General features: G+C 56.5%; 2 protein-coding genes across 3 annotated transcripts in view; both read right to left on the bottom strand.

Moving 5' to 3' along the window:
- Window positions 1–888: 888 nt before the first annotated feature.
- The window catches only part of LOC101636672 (zinc finger protein 862), a 49395-nt gene continuing 31674 nt past the window's right edge, over window positions 889–18609 (bottom strand). For both annotated transcript variants that reach the window (XM_012725697.1, XM_004682885.2), the window contains exons 6-8: window positions 8553–8740; window positions 4140–4766; window positions 889–3058 (exon numbers count right to left, since the gene is read on the bottom strand). In XM_012725697.1, the coding sequence (XP_012581151.1) occupies window positions 894–3058; window positions 4140–4766; window positions 8553–8740 (2980 nt within the window). In that variant the 3' untranslated portion in view covers window positions 889–893. The remainder of the gene's footprint in view (window positions 3059–4139; window positions 4767–8552; window positions 8741–18609) is intronic.
- The window catches only part of LOC105853693 (myb-related transcription factor, partner of profilin-like), a 5831-nt gene continuing 2867 nt past the window's right edge, over window positions 15646–18609 (bottom strand). Inside the window, exon 2 of the mRNA XM_012725698.1 lies at window positions 15646–16388. Within this exon, the coding sequence (XP_012581152.1) occupies window positions 15823–16388 (566 nt within the window). The 3' untranslated portion in view covers window positions 15646–15822. The remainder of the gene's footprint in view (window positions 16389–18609) is intronic.

Raw genomic sequence — 18609 nt, forward strand, 5'->3', positions numbered from 1 at the left:
TGGACTTCTTGGCTTTTCATTCCCCCAACAGCCCTGGAACCGAATGGAATTATATTATTTTATCCCACACCATGTAAAAACAGGAATGCAAAAATTCACCCTCTCTCCCCGCCCCAGGATTTCAAGCTTGGCTGCAAGGCGATCTTGCCTTCGGTATAACAGGTTAATATCTTTAAGACCCGGGGGGGGGCTGGAGAGAGGGAACCAGAAGGCAAAGGAGAGGTGACGGAGGTGGGGGTCGTGGGTATCACAGTTGGACCAACACCTGTTTCTGAGTGAAGGCACCCTCATCAGGAGATGAATAAACATCCCTCAAGCCGAAGTCAGGTGGGAGAGGAGAAAATTAAACGCGGCAAGCCAGAGACACGACCTACTCCAGCTACATCAGAGATAGGATTCACAACTCTGACAGGCGCATGTAACGGAGAGGCCCAGAAACACCATCACAAAACCAGAGGCGAAAAGAAAGGCGAGATCATAAACCCAGCCCCGCAACCCCCAAAGGGAACATGAACGGAAAGAGCTACCTAAAGGTGATGACACAGACCCGTCATTTTTTAGCTTATGCTGTTGGGTGACTGTGTGGTGGGCACACGCGTGGCCCCCAGCACATGCTTCTGTGAGCGGAAATGACTTGCCACACACGGCGCAGCTGCCAAATTTTGTAGACAAGAGTCAGTTGCCGACATTCTTCCTTTCCGAGAGCTCCCGGTAGCTTCTGGTGGATGCGTCACCTTGGCTTTTAAAAATTTTTCAGTGTGGGTTTATATATATATATATATAATGTATTATATATATATATAATATAATATATATTTATATAATATATCAAAGCTTATGAGTATAGATTAAAAAAATATTCAACAGCTTAGTGAACTCCGAATACCGGCTCCCTAGATGTCCGGGTAGAACTCTGACCCGTGCTCCACGGTCTGCAGCATTGGCTTTTGCTCCAGCGCAGACATCCTGCTGAGGACCTCAGCGGACAGCGTGTAGCTGTTGCCAGACTTCTCCTCAAACCAGCTGTCTAGAGCTCGCTTGGCATCGAAGCTGGCGATCGGAGGGCCGTTGACCGCGATCGTCAATAGGTCGCTGAGCTGCTCCAGGGTCAGCCGGGAGCGGTGGTTCTTGCGAACTCGCTGCAGGGCGTTGCGACCTTTCTCGCAGCAAGCGGTGGACGTGGGGAGGACTTTAAGAACCTGGATGATCTTGTTCAAGAGTGGAAACCTCTGCCTGTACTTGCAAATGTGGCCGATCAGGTCTTTGAAGCCATTTTTGGTATAGTAATCAGCCTTGAGTTCCCGCCACTCCATCAGCAGACTCCCCCGAGGATCCAGCCCTTCCCTGCAGACATCCCGGGAGAAGGTGGGGATGGCCTCCAGGTGGTCAAAGATCTGGACCATATCCTCCTTGCCATAACTCATGAGCTCCTCGCTGTTCCTGGGCCAGGAGGCCAGGTCGAACACCTGACAGGCCTTCACGAAGATCCGGCTGCGGGAATCGAACCTCTGAGCCAGGATCACTTGGGTCTTCTGGCAGATCTTCTCCCTGATGGACTGGAACTTGGCCTCGGCCACCCTGAGGTTCTTCATGGCGATGCCATTGAAGCTCTCTCGGAAGTTCTCCTCAAACTCCTGCAGGTATTCTCCCGGGGAATCGGCCAGCCGGCTGATCTCCTGAATGGCTTCCTCGATCTTGTCATCCACCTGGGACACCAGGAGGTACTCGCCCTGGAAGACGTAGGCCAGGCGGGAGAGCACGGCGATCACGTCCAGGAGGAAGTAGATGAGCTTGATGGACTGGTAGTCCATGAGGAACTGCAGCAGGGCCAGGGCGATGGCTGAGGCGTCCGCCCGCTGGGTCTGGCTGCTGACGTCCTTGAGGTGGGCCACCACCTCCAGGTAGTCCTTGATGAGGGCGTTGAGGACGTTCTGTTCGCCGATGATCCACCTCACGGCCCGGATGTCCCCCAGGAACTCGGTCTCCTCGCAGAGGGTGGACGCCGTGGACCGCAGCTCGCACATGAGGCGCGGCGAGTAGCGGTAGAAGCTCAGCAGCTGCTTCAGGTTGTTCTCCAGCTCCTCCAGACAGGGGAGCTCCTTCCCGCTGATGGCGTCCAGGATCTCCAGGTGGGGCCGGTGCACCATGAAGGGCAGGCACAGCAGCCAGGGCAGCGTCTTGCGGATGGTCATGAACATGCTGGCCCGGAGGCTGGCCGTGACGTTGGCCCCGTCTATGCCCAGGCCCACGGTGGGCTTCTCGTCCTGCAGCCGGATGCCCAGCGCCGAAAAGGCCCGGTCCAGGGCCTGCAGGTAGCTCTCGGTGCTGGAGAAGCCCAGCTCCTGCAGGGACAGGAACTCTGTGGCCGGGGGGCCGTCGCTGCTGGTGTACTGGACGTAGACGGCCACCGTGTCGGCCAGCAGGTCGTCGCTCTGACCGTCAAGGATGATGCTGAGGCAGGGCGACTGGCGGATGCGCTCCAGCAGGTCCTCCCGCAGCGCTCGGGCGATGTGGTGGATGAGGATCTGGCAGTCGCCCTCGTTCATGTACTGGTCCACCACCTTGAGCTCGCACTTCCTCAGGAGCTCGGCCAGGGGCCGGAAGTCCAGGTAGGGCCTGCCCTCCAGGGCCAGGTGGTAGGCCGTGTTGAAGAGCAGGGTCATGTTGCGGCACATCTCCTCCGTCTTCTCGGGGTGCATGCGGAGCTTGTACAGCTGCAGGCACTTCTTGTGCAGGTTGCTCTGGCTGTGCAGCTTGATGGTGTGGATCTTGAACTGCTTGGAGCCGATGATGAAGGCCGAGGTGCGGGAGGACTGCACGGTGTACTGACGGCACACATGGCACCACATCTCGTTCAGGGTCGGGGAGTAGCGCAGGAACCAGAACTTCTTCAGCCATTCCTGCTTGAAGCGGCGGATTCGGCGGCCGGTGGCAGAGGACATCTTGGAGGGCTCGTCGGCCGCTGTCATCATATCGTTGGAGACCGATTCGTCCGCCGAGTCCACCTCCTGGTCGTCATCCTCCATGATGGCGGGGCCGGAGACCATGCTCTCGGAGGCTGGAAGACAAATGGGAAAGACACATGTACGCCCGGTGGAGACATCGCAGGCTTCTCCAAACCGGGCAGCGGATGCCGCGCCCACAGCCGGTGCCACACACTGTGTGCAACAGAAGCCGACCGCCGCGGCAGCCTCGCGATTCTTGAGCACCGCTCCGGGCATCACGCGCGCTTTTCCTCCTGGTGGGTTTCCCAGGCGGCCTGTCCTCAGCCTGCACTCACGGGGGCTGGAGGAATTTCAATTTTCAACCCAACAGCACGACCAGGAGAGCAGGTGTGTGGAGGACTTGAGCGCACTGAACACTCCCGGGACACCTGGGGGGACGTGGGGCTCAGTTTCCACGGACACCTCAGGGAGGGAGGGGTGCCGTCAGGGAGGGGAGGCGTCGGGGAGGCGGGCGAGTGACTTCAGGCCCAAAAATGCAGTTCAGCTAAGACGCGTGCTTTAAATAACTGAGACGCGTCATTCTGAGCTAAGGGAAGTGGTTAAAATAGGAAATGCTATGTAAATGCCCTCACTCAGCTGCAGGTGTGGACTGAAACGCCTTCCTTCCTCCTTGTCACCCGACTGAAAAAGATGCTGGGAGCCGACAGAAAAGGTCAAAGGCAGGCGGCCAAGGGGCCCGGACCCCCGTCCTTCTAAATCAGGCAGGGCGCACAGGACCACGCTCGCGGCAGAGGTAGCAATCGGGAAGAAAAGAACGCGACCGGGGTGCCCGCGGCGGGTTTCGGAGGGCCGGGAGAGTTAGCCCTCCTGACACCCCGTGTGGGGTGGGCAGACAGAAAGGCTGGTTTTGGGAGTTCGGCTTTGGGGCAAGACACCGCCAGGACCCCCGGGGGGGAAAGGCAACGGTCAAGAAGACAGCACACACCCCTCCTGCAGCGGAACTTCCTTTATTGACGAGGATACAAGGGGCAGCCACGAGCCTCAGAGCAGCCGCGGAGTGCCTGTCCAGGCTCCCCAGGGGCCGCCTCTGTGGGCCACTGCCGCTCGGCTCCCTGAGGGCGTGGGCTCGGCCACCCTCCACACTGCCCACTGTGTCTCTTCCCTCCGACCACAATCTCATCCACACCAACTTACCTGCCGGGTCTGAGAACTCTGGGAGCTCCAGTACCTGTGCTGGCAATACGGGGGGCTCAGGCAGCTTCCCAGACTTAAGCATGTCTAGTTCTGCCTGGAGTTCCCGGACCTTCTTCTTGAGGCGAATACAGTTAGGGCAAAAGGAAGTGGTGGGAAGCTCATGTGGGTCAGATGCAAGAGAGGCCTCGGCGGGACTGTGGGCCTTGAAGGACGAAGGCTCCTCTTCCTCATCCTCCAGTGGGCCTGGCTCCTTGGAAGCCCCTTGGGGGACCTTCCAGTCCCCTTCCCCCTGGGTCCGGCTGACATTCTGCACACCGTGTGACACAGTCATGGCGCACCGGCCGTAGGCGTCGTCCTGATACTTGGGGACTTTCCTGATGACCAGGGAGGTGCTGAGTGCCAGCTGGTGGGCTTCCACTTTGGCAGATTCCAGGGAGGCCTCCAGCACGTCCTTGAAAATGAGGTCTATTTTCTTCTTCTTCGCCTGGGGGTGCACGTCCCCCTCATCCAAGCCACGCTTGTAGGGACTTTTGCCCTGTCTCAACACGGGGAGCTGAATGGGACCCCTCAGGTCTTCTGGGTTATCCAGAGCCTGCTCACACTTCTCCCTCTGCAACCTCTTCTCTCCTAGGAAGGAAAACCAGGGTGTGAGGAAGTGGGGAAACGCCCCGAAGTGGAGACAGCAACAGAAAACACAGCAGTCCTGCTGCTAGGAAGTCCTCGACACACCCCTCTGGGGCTGGCCTTGCGGGGCAGGTTGACACAAAGGAGCCGTGGATCGCTTTGTGGACAGGGACTAGGGCCACAGGACCAGACAGAGTGGGAAGACTCTGTTTTAAAGACACTGTTTCAATGGAGCCTTATGGAAACACACGCTATGTTTAGAAGTTGAGAGTAGGCTACCGGGAAGGGAGGTTGCAAGTTCCTTCACGCCATCCTTCGACCCTGGAAGAGGACATGCCACCCCTCGAACAGAGCGAAGCCAGTGTGGACTCCCCCAGCCCCTGCTTCCCCTGCAGCCCGAGCAGTGACCGAGCAGTGAGAAGATGGCTGCTTCGACTTGGTAAAAGGTACACAGGACGCACGGAACATTCCTCCTGCCTCCTCCTGGACTCTGGAGAAGCTCGTCCGGGCGCAGACCATCCCACAGCAACCGTCCTTGCTCCTAGTTTGTGGAAGGCCGGGAGCACGTGAGGATGCGTGACCGGAATCTCACTGACGACCGAGACCAGAAGAACGGGGAAGCGCTGAGGACTCCCACAAGCTAAGGTCGGACACCTCGCAGACCCGAAGCCACATCCACATAAGAGTTGTTTCCTTACTTGGCAATTCAGAGGACTTAATTTCTTCTCTTTTCTATCATAAATGACTTAAAAGACCGTGGTGAGGTCCCCAGCAGTCAATCGTTTTGCCTGATTATTTAAAACGACCAACACAGCTTCATAAGTTGCTACGAAGTATGGATGCTGCTTTGGGGGTGGGTGCGGATTGAGGGGATAGAAGCTAAGAGGGACTTTCAGAAGCTCCTGACGGCAGGCTGTGAAGCTCAGAAGTCTCCAAGAATCTTCTGAGCTGAGGTGAGGGCAGGGAGATGTGATCATGTACAACGACTTGACTTGGATGTATGTTATGACCTGGATGTATGTTGTGATCGACTTCTGAAAGCTGCATTGGTTAGCGGCCTCTGGGTGAAGGTCACCGTATCTCCATGTGCAATCCAGATGTTGCACGCTGTGACTAAGCCTGGCCTTGCACAGCTGGCACAGGGTGCCAGGCCGGGGTCTGTGGATTACATCAGGCTTCCTATAGGTAATGGTACAAAGGGGAGTGACCTACTCAGGATGCCCAGCTCTGTCCTCAGATGAATGTTAAGCAACAACCTATCTCTCCAGAGCCTGGGACTCTCCTGACTCCCTGCAGCCTGTGTGTTTGTAATAGCTGGGGGCAGAAAGGGTGGAGATGCAAAGAACTTAACAAAAATGCAACATGTTGTATTACAGACCATACTGGGCACGCAGAATCTCTCAAAATCAAGAGGCAGCCTTTCCTGTATTTCCTTGAAGACTAAAGAAGCAGCCAACAGTGAAGTTGGGAGGTCAAGGCATTCCCCATGCCTCTCTGCTGAGACAAGGTCGTTCACATTTCCTAGGGTGTCTTGAGACGTCTCTGGATTCAAAGCTGCCACAAAAATCTACAGGCCCCAAGGACTTAGTATCATCATAAAATTGGTTCCAAAGCCTTCACAAAAGATGGGGGAAATACCACAGAGTGCATCAATGACTTAAAGTAGATCAGGTAACATAAATGTTCTGAATGCATGCATTAGATGTGTCCTGTTCCTAAAAGGCCCACGAAGGAATCGCTTATAACCTCTTCAGGAAGCAGTCCTGAGTTTCAGCTGAGGTCCCTACCCAATTAGCAACTAATCATTCATGCTTGTTCCTCAGGGCTCCAGCCTCCAAATACAAAGAAACCTCCTTCCACATAAGACTGGAGGTGACTGAGCACAGGGGTCTCCTTTCCACAGCAGAACTGGCACACCAGTCCACGACACCACTGACCTCGTAGTGCCTGCCAAAGCTACAGGCCACAGAGACACGCCCCTGCACACCCCCAAGCTCCAGGACTGCTCCCAAGGGCTCTGGGGCCAAGTCCGCCCACCATTCTGGCTTCACCCCTGGTAGCTGTCAGTTTCCTTCCTGTTTCCTGTTGCTGGGCCTGGCCAGGCTCAGACTGTCCTTCCTCCTGCATCTTCACACCTCTTGCTGTCTCTCCTTCCAAGTCTGTCTGCCACGCCTCCTTGGCACCATTCCCGAAAGCTCACTCCCCTCTCTGAGCATTCCCCTTAGGCCTCAGGGGTCTCTGCGGGTGATGCAGCTGGTGGTGCATTGGAGAAGCAGGGAGAGGAGGGACTTCCTGTCCAGAAGAATTTGAGACGAAACCAAGGGATGGAGCCTCTGTCCTCCCACATGGCTGCTTGCTCTGCCTTTCTTCTGGTGCTGTGATTCTTTTGGTGCCTTCTGGGCTGTCTTCATTCATTTCTTCTTTTAGTCATCCAACAAAGATATCCTGAATACCTACTATGGGTCAGATACTTTTACACGAAGCGTCTCCAGGAGTCAGGTGGTAACCACTGTACGCTTATCAGGGACAACCCGTGAAACCAGCATGTGGCCAACCCCCCCAAATCTGGAGAGACAAGAGACGAGCATATCTATTCGATCTCCTCTCACTTCTCTGCCCATCACCAGACACCTTTTACCAAGTCAGGCAGCAGCAGTGCGCTCGGCGTCCACAACTTGCTTTGTTCTGTTTTATGTTTAAAAAAGCTTTGTTTCCTAGGTCACTCCCACCCCCTCTTCATTTCTCCACCTATGTTCCAAATGTAGACTTACTTCCAATGAATAGGTTGGTAGGTCTGGCTCTAGCTTCGGTTGCTGGGACCCAATGAACTCTGGGTCTCTCCATACATGGTTTATTAATGCAAGGAAGTTCCCACTGAAAGAAGGTTCTGGACTCACCAGTTTGCCCCGGCCAGGCTGAGGATGGAGTCAGGAGGCAAAAGACTAAGGGCTGGAGCAGTCTGAACCACTTTCAAATGGCCGAGCCATGCCCCAGGCCGGCAAACTGACGTCCAGCCTTCTCCCAACCTTTTTCTAACAGAAACGATTCTTTCACATCACAGCATTAGGACTAGCAGGAACGATACCGGCCCAAAGAATAGAAGAGACTAGTTTTGTCTGGGGGGCTGTAACCTCTGTAGCTTAGAGCTTGGGCCCTGGAGCCAGACAGAGGGGTGAGAATCCAGCGTGGTCCTTCCCGGCCATGTGAGTGGGGAAACTCACTGTGCTTATCTGAAGCTTATCTGATGTATAAGATGGGGGCGGAACCCACATGGGGTCACAAGTGCTAACATGCATAATGGAGGCCCACAATGGCCAGGCAGTCTTTGTCCTGTGCTTGTTCTGTGAATTACTCACCTGTTCTCACCTCACTTTAGGGGCAGGTGCTATATAGTTGTGAGGACTCGGGACACCAAGGAACACCTGCTTAGCACACTGACATGCTGTGAATGTCCCCAAGGATCGCTGCTTTCATGGGGCCAGTGGGAAAGAGGACTGATGCTTAAACTTACGTGCTTGGCCTTGGGAGCTGGCCTCTCTCCCTGGTGCTCGGAATGGTCTGGAATGAGGGTCTCTGAGATCACTTCATGGGGAAGGGAACCCCCAGAGGGGGGTCACAACTTGGGCCAGGCCTGCAGTTCAGACCTAAACTGTGGCTTCTGGTGTCTCTCTGGGGCTCCCTGTTGCTGGGGTCCTAATTCCCACGGGTTTCCTGAGGACGCACCTAGAAAGGCATGTCTGCCCTCCCCAAGGGCTCAGTGCCCACTGCCCCCGGCATGCGGACGCTCACCTCTGGCCAGGTTGCGGTGGATGGTCTCCTGGGACATGCTGTGCAGGCGCTTCATGTAGTCCTCGCTGTACCAGACCCGCAGCCGCTCCCCAGGCCGGATGTCCCGGCACGCCCGGAAGTAGATGCGCTCGCTGTGCTGAAATGCCAGCAGGTTCTGCTCCCTTTCTTCCCGGGAGATGACCACGTACCTGGGGGCGAGGGGGACAGGTGAGAACGCACAGGCCACTTCTCAGTGCCAGACACGAGCTGGGCACGTGTGGGTGGGGAGAAGCCCACCAGGCCAATGTCCACAAAGCAGTTGCACGTCAGGAAGGGGCCTGACCCCTTGTCCTCAGTCACTGTGTTGTGTGACCTTGACCAAGTCGCTGGAATCTCTTTTATCTGAAACCGGAAATGACATCTGCCCTGTCCGCCTTCCAGGACAGGGTAGATACAGAATTAAACGCCAGTTAGAAAGTTGACTGAAGACTGAAAGATCATCTTATCTACAGGGGTCCCCAGACACCACAGGCCTCTGATGGTGGTAAGGGTGGGGATCCTGGAGCCAGCTAAGAGGTCTGTGCCTCCCCTCTATAACTCAGGGCTCCTAAGTAGGCATGCAAAACACTCAGCAGTGCTCAGGGAGCCTTCAAAGACCCGCAAAGCTCAGGTAACTCATACCATCCTCCCTGAAACACTTCCAATGTCTAGCCTGCCACCCCACTCACCTCCAAAACATGAGAGGCTGCAACATCTGCAGACCTGGAGGTGCACAGAAGGCAGGAGGGAATGGTTAGGAGTTCTAGGGTTCTGCGCTACACAAGCATCAAGGAGATTCAGTCATAAAGGAATTCTTTTCCCTATAAGACTTGTCTCAAAAGTAAAGAAAGAAAGAAAAAATCTGTCCAACTGGGATAACCCAAAGAATTGCACTTGGAGCAGCCCAGAGAAACAATCGTTCCCAGCAATGCCCATACACATAATGAAGTGAAAAATATTCAGCACCATCAGAGCCCTCCCTGGTGGCGCGGTGGGTTAAAGCACAGCACTACGAAGCTATCCATAACAGCTTCAGCACGAGTTCGATCCCCGGCCAGGGAGCTGACCCACATGGCGCAGGAGACCTCTCCTGTCTCGCCCGCTGCTCCCCTCAGCCGTGTACCTCGTCAATCTGCCTGTTCTGCTCCCCACGCTGTCTCTGGTGAATCCTCTTACCATCCCTTCTTTGGCCTGTACCCCAGTTCTGTACACATAAATAAATCTTAACAAAAAAAATATTCAGCGCCAGCAATAAGAAAAGAAACACAACACAGCAGTTGTCTCATTGGCACAGATTTTTTTTGGGGGGGGGGACAATATCCAGGTTGATAAAGCTGGTGAGATAAGGGCCTCTCACACTAAGGCGGCCAACACTTTGGCACACCCTTTCAAACAAATAAAGACTCAAACGACACTATAGGCTCGTGCTCCCAGCTGCACCAAACACCGTCGTCAAAAGGTGGCAGTGACCAGGTGCCCGCTGAGGGGTGGATGGACAAATAGAAACGTTGGCACAACATTCACACAACGGAACAACATTCCGCACAACATTCACACAACGCCGAGCCTTGGGGAGGAACGAAATCGGACACACTACGGCCTGGACGAGCCTTGAAGACACACACGAGGGGACGTGAGCCAGATACGTGACAAGTTCTGTAGGCCTCCCCTGGCAAGGGGCACTTACAGTCGGATTCACAGGTGAGGGTAGGGTAGGGGGCTGGCGTTTCAGGTGGGGAACATGCAGCGTGAGGGAGTGGTAGTGAGATGTTCACAACAGTGTCGATGCACTTAATGATGTGGACACCTAAGATGGTTAAAATGGTAACTTTTAAAGCATTTAAAAGAAAATTAAAAGCAAAACACACAGTGAGGGCCCTCCTCCGTGGTGCAACGGGAGAAAGGGGTTAAAGTGCAGCATTGTGAAATCAGCCACAGCCGCTTCAGCTTCAGCGCGAGTTCGATCCCAGCGAGGAAGGCGACCCACGGCCAGAGAGGCGACCCCGGTAGCACAGCAGACCTCTCCCGTCTCACCCGCTGCTCCCTCAGCAGTGTACCACGTCCACCTGTCTGTTCTGCTCCTCTGGCCTACACCCCAGTTCTGTATGCATAAATAAATACATCTTAAAAAGCAGCGAGTGTGCAAAGCAGGCACACCAACCTTGGGTTGTATCACTGGCAAACTTGTGCAAAAACCATCTAAGTGGCTAACGTGGGGGGCAGGATTTAATAAACCGTGGCACGTTTGTATGATGGACCGAAAGCCATCTATGGAGAAACGTTTTCAAGGCATCTTTCATGTCACAGAAAAACGGTTGTGATACAAGGCAGCGTGAGAACAACAGCAGCGAGAGCTATTTATAGTGCAGCTCCCATCTTTCTTTAAGAACAAGCCTCCACCACGCACTTGCAGGAAATACACGCCGTTATACGCGACTATCCAATCGTTAAGTTACCCCCACTTGCACCCCTTAAATAAAAATGTCTCCCATGCCAGCATGTGGCGGATGTGGTGGCCAGCAAGCCCCCATGGCCACACCCCAGGAGAGCAGCCCTGGCACAGATGCTGCCCCTTCTCGCCTAGACCGTCGCTGAGGATTCGGCTCTGTTCAGCCCCAAAGGAGGCCGCCACTATACAAGGGAACCAGGGGCCAGGCCGCTGTGGCAACAGGATATAGTATAAGCACCTGGGGGGTGAAGAATAAGGACTGGAGAGCGGTCACTAGCTCTGGCCACTTGGCCCCCTTGAGAGAAGCAAGTCATGAGCTCCACCTGAGGGTGTGGCGTTGCACTATTTATGTCACTTACAGCCTCAGACTTGCTTCTTGTCCCAGGGCCTGAGCCTCAGTCACGTGCTCAACAGCCCCCATTGAGTGTCCGTCTCCCTGGGCTGTGAAGACAATACTGTGGTTAGCATGATGCCAGCCATGTTGTTACTAACAAAAAACAGGAGAGAGGACAAGAGGCCCCCAGCCCAGGGCAGCCTCGTCAAAAACGCTTCCCAACCACAACCCACCGCCACAGGCGTCTGCCTTTCTCCACCCCTGCCATTTCTTCGGTGTGCAATATCTGAACCTCCCTGGTGGTGGAGGGGTCTAGTCTCAGCGACATCACCACGACAGCCCGAGTCTGATCTGGCCAGGGAGCCAACCCACATGGCACAGCAGACCTCTCCTGTCGCGCCTGCAGCTCCCCTCAGCAGCGAATTTCAGTAAATCTGCCTGTTCTTCTCCCCACTATGTTTCTGATGAATCCTCTCACCCACCACCCCACACCTCTGGCCTGCACCCCAGCTCTTCTACACATAATAAATAAATAAATTCTTTTTTAAAGAATGTACAACAATCCGGACCAGCCCCTAATTTGACGAATCTGGGACCTGACATCCACAATGAATCAAACTTGGGTGAGCACAGAATAGAACTGAGGTAGGCCCAAACTTCCCTTCTCCCAGTCACAGAAGGCAAAGCACTCATTCATCTTCTTTTCTCACAAGGTCACTTGAATCACAGAACACACACAAGAAAGCAGTTTTCTTTCAGTTTCTAAATAGCCATCAAATTCTAAATGCTAGAATTACTTCCCCTGAAACTCAACTTTAAGGAAAAAAGAGAGAGAGAGAGAGATGAGGAATTTGTAGCTACTATCAGGGATTTATTCAAAAGAGCAACTTCTAGAGAATGTCAAAAGGCCTAGTAAGATCCATGTCCACACCCCTCCCACCTCCTTGTGTCTTCCTACCAGAGAATCGATGTTTAGGCTGAGAACACCCAATGTCTGTGTCGATCACAAAGTCTCTCCAAAGACAAGTCAGAATTTGTTCAGCATCTGTGATACTTGGCTGTTTCCAAACTTGACGCCTGAAGTAAGACAGACACGGTGAATCTCAGGGAATCCTAACCACCCATTCTCTGAGACGTTTACGCTACATCACTTTTGAGGTAGAGAACTAAATGGAGCCAGTTACGTTCCAACACCAGTTACCTTGAATTAGGTCTCCCCTAAGTATTTTGCAGCCACACACAAAGGCTGGCCCCAAGTCCAGAATCCCCTCACTGCAGACCCACGTCTGCCCCGTGACATGGCTGCAATAAGCCGGAGCCCTCCCGGAACAGAAAGCTTCCAGGAGTGAAAAATCTACGTGCTGGGTTTCCAGGTTTTGGAGGGAAAGCCCAGTGGAAGTGGAAGGGGCTGGAAAATGCCCAGCACAGCTGCTGATAAGTGCCAGTGTTCACCTGCTGCGCTCCCAGTCAGCCCCGCGGGGCTGGCGGCCTGCCTTTGCAGCCATCGAGGGTGAGGTCATGGCGATGCTGGGGTACTCTACACGGAACCCTTCAGGATGATAATGGTTTGTTTTTATTCCTAAGTCCTTGCTGACTTTGGGTACCGAACAGATAAGCACTAGACATTTCTCACACCTCACCCACTGTGTCTTATCAAGAGCACCGCATTTCCTAGCTGGGTCAGGAAATGACTATCAGTTTCAACTCAAGAGAAAAATAGCCCATGGGACAGACATTTGGTGGGAGAACACAGCTCAGATTCTCCTCCCCCATGGCTATGTCTCCAACGGAGAGGATGTTTCCTCGGTCAGAGGCAGAAATGGGAAGACTGACCAGAAAGAGGCCGGGCTGTGCATTCAGGTCTCCGGACTGGAAGGGTCTGGTGGGTCACTGGTCCCCCGACCTCTGACCGCACACCACCTAGCCACCCTTGGCACTCCAAGAAGGGACTTCCCTACCCTGAGGTGAGGCTGCCTGCTCTTTCTTTGGCATCTACTGGCCCCACAGTTTCCTGTTTGAACTCGCCAGCCCCACAATTCCCGCTGAAGCCAAGAAAAAGAAACTGGACTCTTCCATCTGCAGTTTGCAAGTCTACAGCTCTCTGTCCCCTTTGCTTCTAAAAAGACCCCTTCCTTTCTCAGGCCCAGAGGGAGGCCAGTCACTGCTCAGCATGGGGACCTTGGGGGGAGACAATGGGCTGGTCTCTCAGCGTTCTGCATCACCTGGAATCAGGAAAATCTTGATTTTCAAGGCTGTGCTTTTGGGCCAAGAACTGCAGAGAATGGCGTGGATGCCAAGAAGTCAAAGGCAAGCTAGAATCTTCCAGAGAAGAAATGGATCCCTGGTGAGATGGGAATTTCCTGCCAGGGAGAGCCCATCCGTGACCCAGGATAAGGGGGGCGGTGCACGCACAGGTGAGGACACCCCTTCAGTGGGGAGCCCCACGGACCGCCGGAGGAAGCGGCTTCCTTCTGCCACTGACAAACCCCCGCCTGGGAGACAGGGCCTCGCTGTAGCAGTCACCAGCTCAGTGTCCACAAAGTCCATGCCTCGGAGTGGACCAGGGTGTACTGGCAAATGGACCCCCCCACCGACCCTCAGGGGTCTCCTGTCAGAAAGGGTTTTTTGTTCCAGGACCCCTAACTCATTTTTAGGGGCTAAAAGTTAAAATCCACTGAACGTCTTAATTTTGATGTGTAGAGAGCTCAAATGTGGCTGGTTTCCGGTGGGCTCTGTCTCCCCCAGCCCAGAAGGTCCTTTGCTTTCCTCTAGGGCGCCTGGCAGCTCATAGAATCGGGCACGCGGGGGCACCTGGGCCCCTCTCGCCGACACTCTTCCTGGGGATCTAACCCCCCTGCTTTGGGTGGCCTTGAGGTTTCCACAGGAAGCGAAGAACGAGAAGACACACCAAAGAAAGACCCTGGAGACTGGGTGTGTTCCAAGCGTGAGATCACTTTCTTTTTATTGCCGTCTTAACAAAAATACTGGGGAGGCAATCTTTGACTCCATCATCGGAGGGCAGGGCAATGCCAAGCAATCAAGCCATCAGGCTGTCAGACGGGGGACTGTTGAGTTTGGGGAAGCAGGCACCCCCAAAGAGCCACAGAAGGGGGCGATGGAGCCAAGAACACGAGAACCTCACGGTGGCCTCACTTAGCCGCTTGAGACAAAGCTGAGCCTGGGTTCGGAAGCAGCACCCCAAGAAGGCCTCCCGGGCCCCACTGCAGCTGGAAGGCTGGGGCAGGAGCTGCTGCCAGGGTCAGATTCAGGCCGGGGAGCAAAGAGCTCGATGAGCGGCCCCCAAGTCAGAGCTCAGCTTGCACCTGCCACTCCCTAACCTGCCAACGCTTCAAGAACAGGGCTGTCTCCCACACTCCACACCGGAAGCCAGAGCTGTGTGCAGCTGATGCGAATGCAGCCCAAGCAAGCAGAGGCGAGGCATGCTGGCGCCTGGACCCGCGCGGGACCCCTGCTGGGCCCTGGGCTCCGTCACCAGCCAGAGGAGCAATCTCCTGCTGGTCCCCACACAGGGCCCTGCCTCTCCCCAGCCGCTGGCCGCCGGCCTCGGTGCCCAGGTGGGGGTCTCGCCTCCTAGACACTGCCATCGCCGTCCTCGCACACCAGGGGACTGAGGCAGGGCGGGCAAGGAGCCACACCCGTCCCAACTCCAGATCTGGTCTCTCTTAGGGGACCCACAGTCTCCGCTTCCAGTCCTGCCCTCTCCCGGCTCCCCCCACTAACTGTTGTGTTACTTGAAATGCAGGTGATGGTGGGAATGATGATGATGAGCCCCAACCTGGCAGCCTCTCCAGCTGTCCTGAGAAGCCCCCGAGGGTCGACATCTGCAAGTGTGAGGAGGGAAAAGCAAAGGACTCTGGGAATGTAAGGTGGCCTTCTTCCTCCGACAGCATCCTGTTCTTCTCCCCACTGCACGAAAGGCAAGCACAGCAGCAGAGCACGCGAGGGCAAGCGGAAGGCTGAGGCGGGACCGCACCCTCCCTGCCCCCCAGGGCACACCGCCCTCGGGGAGGGGCGGGCAGGTCTCCCCAGGAAGGCCTGAGCCCCACCGGTGCATCCGCAGGCCTTGGCCTTGGAAAGCGGCAGAATCGGGGCCTGGGAGGCTGAGGCAGCAGCCCTAAGGATGGAAGCAGATCCCACTCAGACGCCTCCCACTCCCGCGCCTCCCTCTCCTGCAAGGCCTGCTGCCAGGTTGGAGGCCAAGAGGAGGCTGACCCTCCAGGCCAAGCAAGCGTCAAGCAGGGAGCTTTTCCTGCATCTTGAGCATTTGCCGAAGATGAGGGAGCAGGGCTGAGCACATGCTCTTGGGGCACAGGGCGGCCGACCTGTGCTCGCTGGGGGAGGTGACAGCTCCCCCCAAAATCCTACAAGGGTCCTGGACATAGACTGGCCTCATGTCAAGACCAGAAAAGCTTCTCCATCTCTCTTCCTCCTAGTGCAGACTGGCCGGGTTAGAAATTGTGCTTTCTCTTCCGAGACCTGGTAGTCCGTGCAGGGGCTGGTTCTGGGGGGGCAGGTGGGGGCTCCACCGGTGGGGCCTCAGCCTGGGGGGTAGAGCCCATGGGGGCGGCCCCGTCTGGCCCCCGCCGAGATGTCTGAACCCCATCCCGGATCTCTGTCAGGGTCTGGCACATCTGGCCGACACGGCTGCTCAGCTCGGCCATGGCCTGGCCGATGGCGTGAATGCTGTTTGCCATGTCCCGGTGCACCGTCACCAGCTCCTGGCAGAACTGCTGGAACACCTCAGTCTGCTGGGCGTGGATGTGAAGGAGCTGCCAGTCCAGGCCCATAGTGGGAGGGCTGGGGTGCAGCCGGGGGTTCCTGCAGGCAGCCTGGGCCTGGGCCGAGGGCCTGGGCAGGGTCTCTGGCTTGGGGCCCACGGTCTCCGACTGGTCCGAGGAAGAGGATGAGCGGAGCAGCGTGGGCCTGGCCAGGTGGGCCTCTTCTTCCGGGGACCGCTGCAGGGACATCCGCAGAGGCTGCCTCGAGGGCCCGGGGGCCTCCTCATCTTCATCATCTTGGAGGACAGAAACAAAGAAGAGCAAATGATTACAACAAGGAGAAAGGGGGCAGCCCTGGGCTTGCCAACCACCCCCAATCACTCTAGCATCCCCTACCCTGCCACCCCTCAGCCTAATTCAGCACACGCCTGCTCCCTACCCACCCACGGAGAGATACCTGCTCCCCGAATCCAGGCACCCCTGGGGGAAGGGGAGCGAGTAGTCCCCTGCCTCTCACAGATCAGTGGTGTTCCATGGCCGACCCCAGCCCCAGCAACAGCATGGAACCTAGGGCTCACTTCATCTTCTGCCTACCTACCTGCCCCCGGCCCACCGAGGGGGGCAGAACAGACAAGTAAGGAAAACCACACGCCAGAACAGACAAGTAGCTCTTTGCAAGCTGAATGAGAGCCACTCGCCAAAAAGCGCCAGGATGCCCTGGTCACTCAGTTCCAGGCTCTGTGAGGCTATTTCTGAGTTGCTTGGGGCCACCTTGTGGTCTTGCTGAAATCTGCAAGTTAACGTAGCCCCAGGGGTACGAAGGGATGGAGAAGCTCTGGAAAGGACAAGCCCAGCAGGGGTGGCACAGAACCCTCTCTGCAGCCAAACTGGGCCCCCCTCTTCCCCGCCCCCGGCAGGCTGCCTGAGCAGACACACTGCTTTCAGCTGGGAACCCCTGGGAACCCCTGACAGCCACGGACACCATCAGACAGCTACCTGCAGCCCACACCAAGGAGGCCCAGGCTCTGCGCAGGACGGTCTTGGCCTTCAAGAGGAAGGTTGAGGGGAGACTGCCCAGGCAGGAGCAACACTGGGGCTGACCCAGACGGCAGGACAACCGCCCCCTGCATCTGGGGGGCCCAAGTCAGATCCACCTTCAGGGGGATCCACCCTCGGGGGGGGAGTGGAGGACAGATTCTACTGGCCTATAGCCACAGCCTCCCAAGGGACCCAGGTCCCACTTGGGCCGGCACCCCAAAGGGGGCCTGGCGCCAGGTGACTGCAGAGACCTGGAACACCTGCTCTGGCGGAAAGGGACGGTGTGGCTGGCTGGGTCGCCGGGAAGCTGCCCCTTCCTTCCTGGGCCCCACCTGCGGGGAGCGGGGCTGCCCAGGGCACCTGCGGTGGCCTCATCGTTACCTTCAGTCTCAGGGAGGTGGAGGGGAAGCAGGGCAGGATTTAAGGTACAGACTTCAGTGGGTGCCCAGGCCCCTTCTTTTTCTCATGATTGGGCGGAATCACCATGAACTCAACAAGCCAGATTCACGGGTGGCTGGCGGGCTGGGTGTGAGTCCTGATTCTGAATTGAGCTCTGGGGCCACCTCTGTCTCTGGAGCTTAAGCTGCTTCATCTGGATAAGGAAGAAGTTGAGCTAGATGGTCTCCCCGTTCCTCCCAGTCCTGAGAATCTGACTGCGATCGGCCACCTGTCAGGAGCCCCAGCCAAGCAGGAAATTAGCAAGATCCCGACCACAGGGGCCTGGGAAGGGGGGCGTTCTGTGAACCCACGGTTCCGTGGGCTGGGCTGCCTGCTCGCTGCTCGCTCGCAGGCCAGCCGGCCTCCAGCTGGAACCAGGGGCTGAAGGCGGGGGGCGGGTGTGTGCAGAAGCAGAACTGAAGTGGGTGCAGCCCAGCACAGAAAGGCCCGGACGGCCTCCCCTCCTGGGGAACCCCAACTGGAACCACAGACCCCCAACAGATGCCAATCTCGGCCAGCTGGGCCAGATGCTGCTCCCCAGAGCCCTGGCTTCCAGTCCTTCTGCTCACAGGGTGCAGAGGGGAAAGTGGGGAAACAGCTGAGGAGAAGAGGGGTGGAAGAGGCGGGGGTTGGGGGGCAGTAGGAACTGGAGGGACCCAAGGACGACAGAGCGAGGGACCTGAGAGTCTCAGGGAGGCACAAAGGAGGGACAGAGGGGAATGCAGACAGGCTCCCAGATACAGCCAAGGAGCAGACAAAGGACTGATCTCTCGTGGCCTGGGCCTGAAGGCTTGGCCGGCTTCCTGCCACGCCCCTCCCCCTGGCCCGCCTGCTTCCCGGGGCTTCCTGGCTTCTCCACCGGGACGTGCCAGCGCCTTCCTGATGCTGGGCCCGTGTACATGCCGTTCTCTGAGGCTGTGCCTGCGAGGCTCTCCCCTCCCCTCCCCTGCTCCCCACACCCCGGCCTGTGCCTGTGAGCTCCCCCCTCCCCTCCCCTGCTCCCCACACCCCGACCTGTGCCTGCGAGGCTCTCCCCTCCCC

The sequence above is a fragment of the Condylura cristata genome, unplaced genomic scaffold (assembly GCF_000260355.1).
Source record: "Condylura cristata isolate star-nosed mole 26May11 unplaced genomic scaffold, ConCri1.0 scaffold00015, whole genome shotgun sequence".
NCBI lineage: Eukaryota > Metazoa > Chordata > Mammalia > Eulipotyphla > Talpidae > Condylura > Condylura cristata.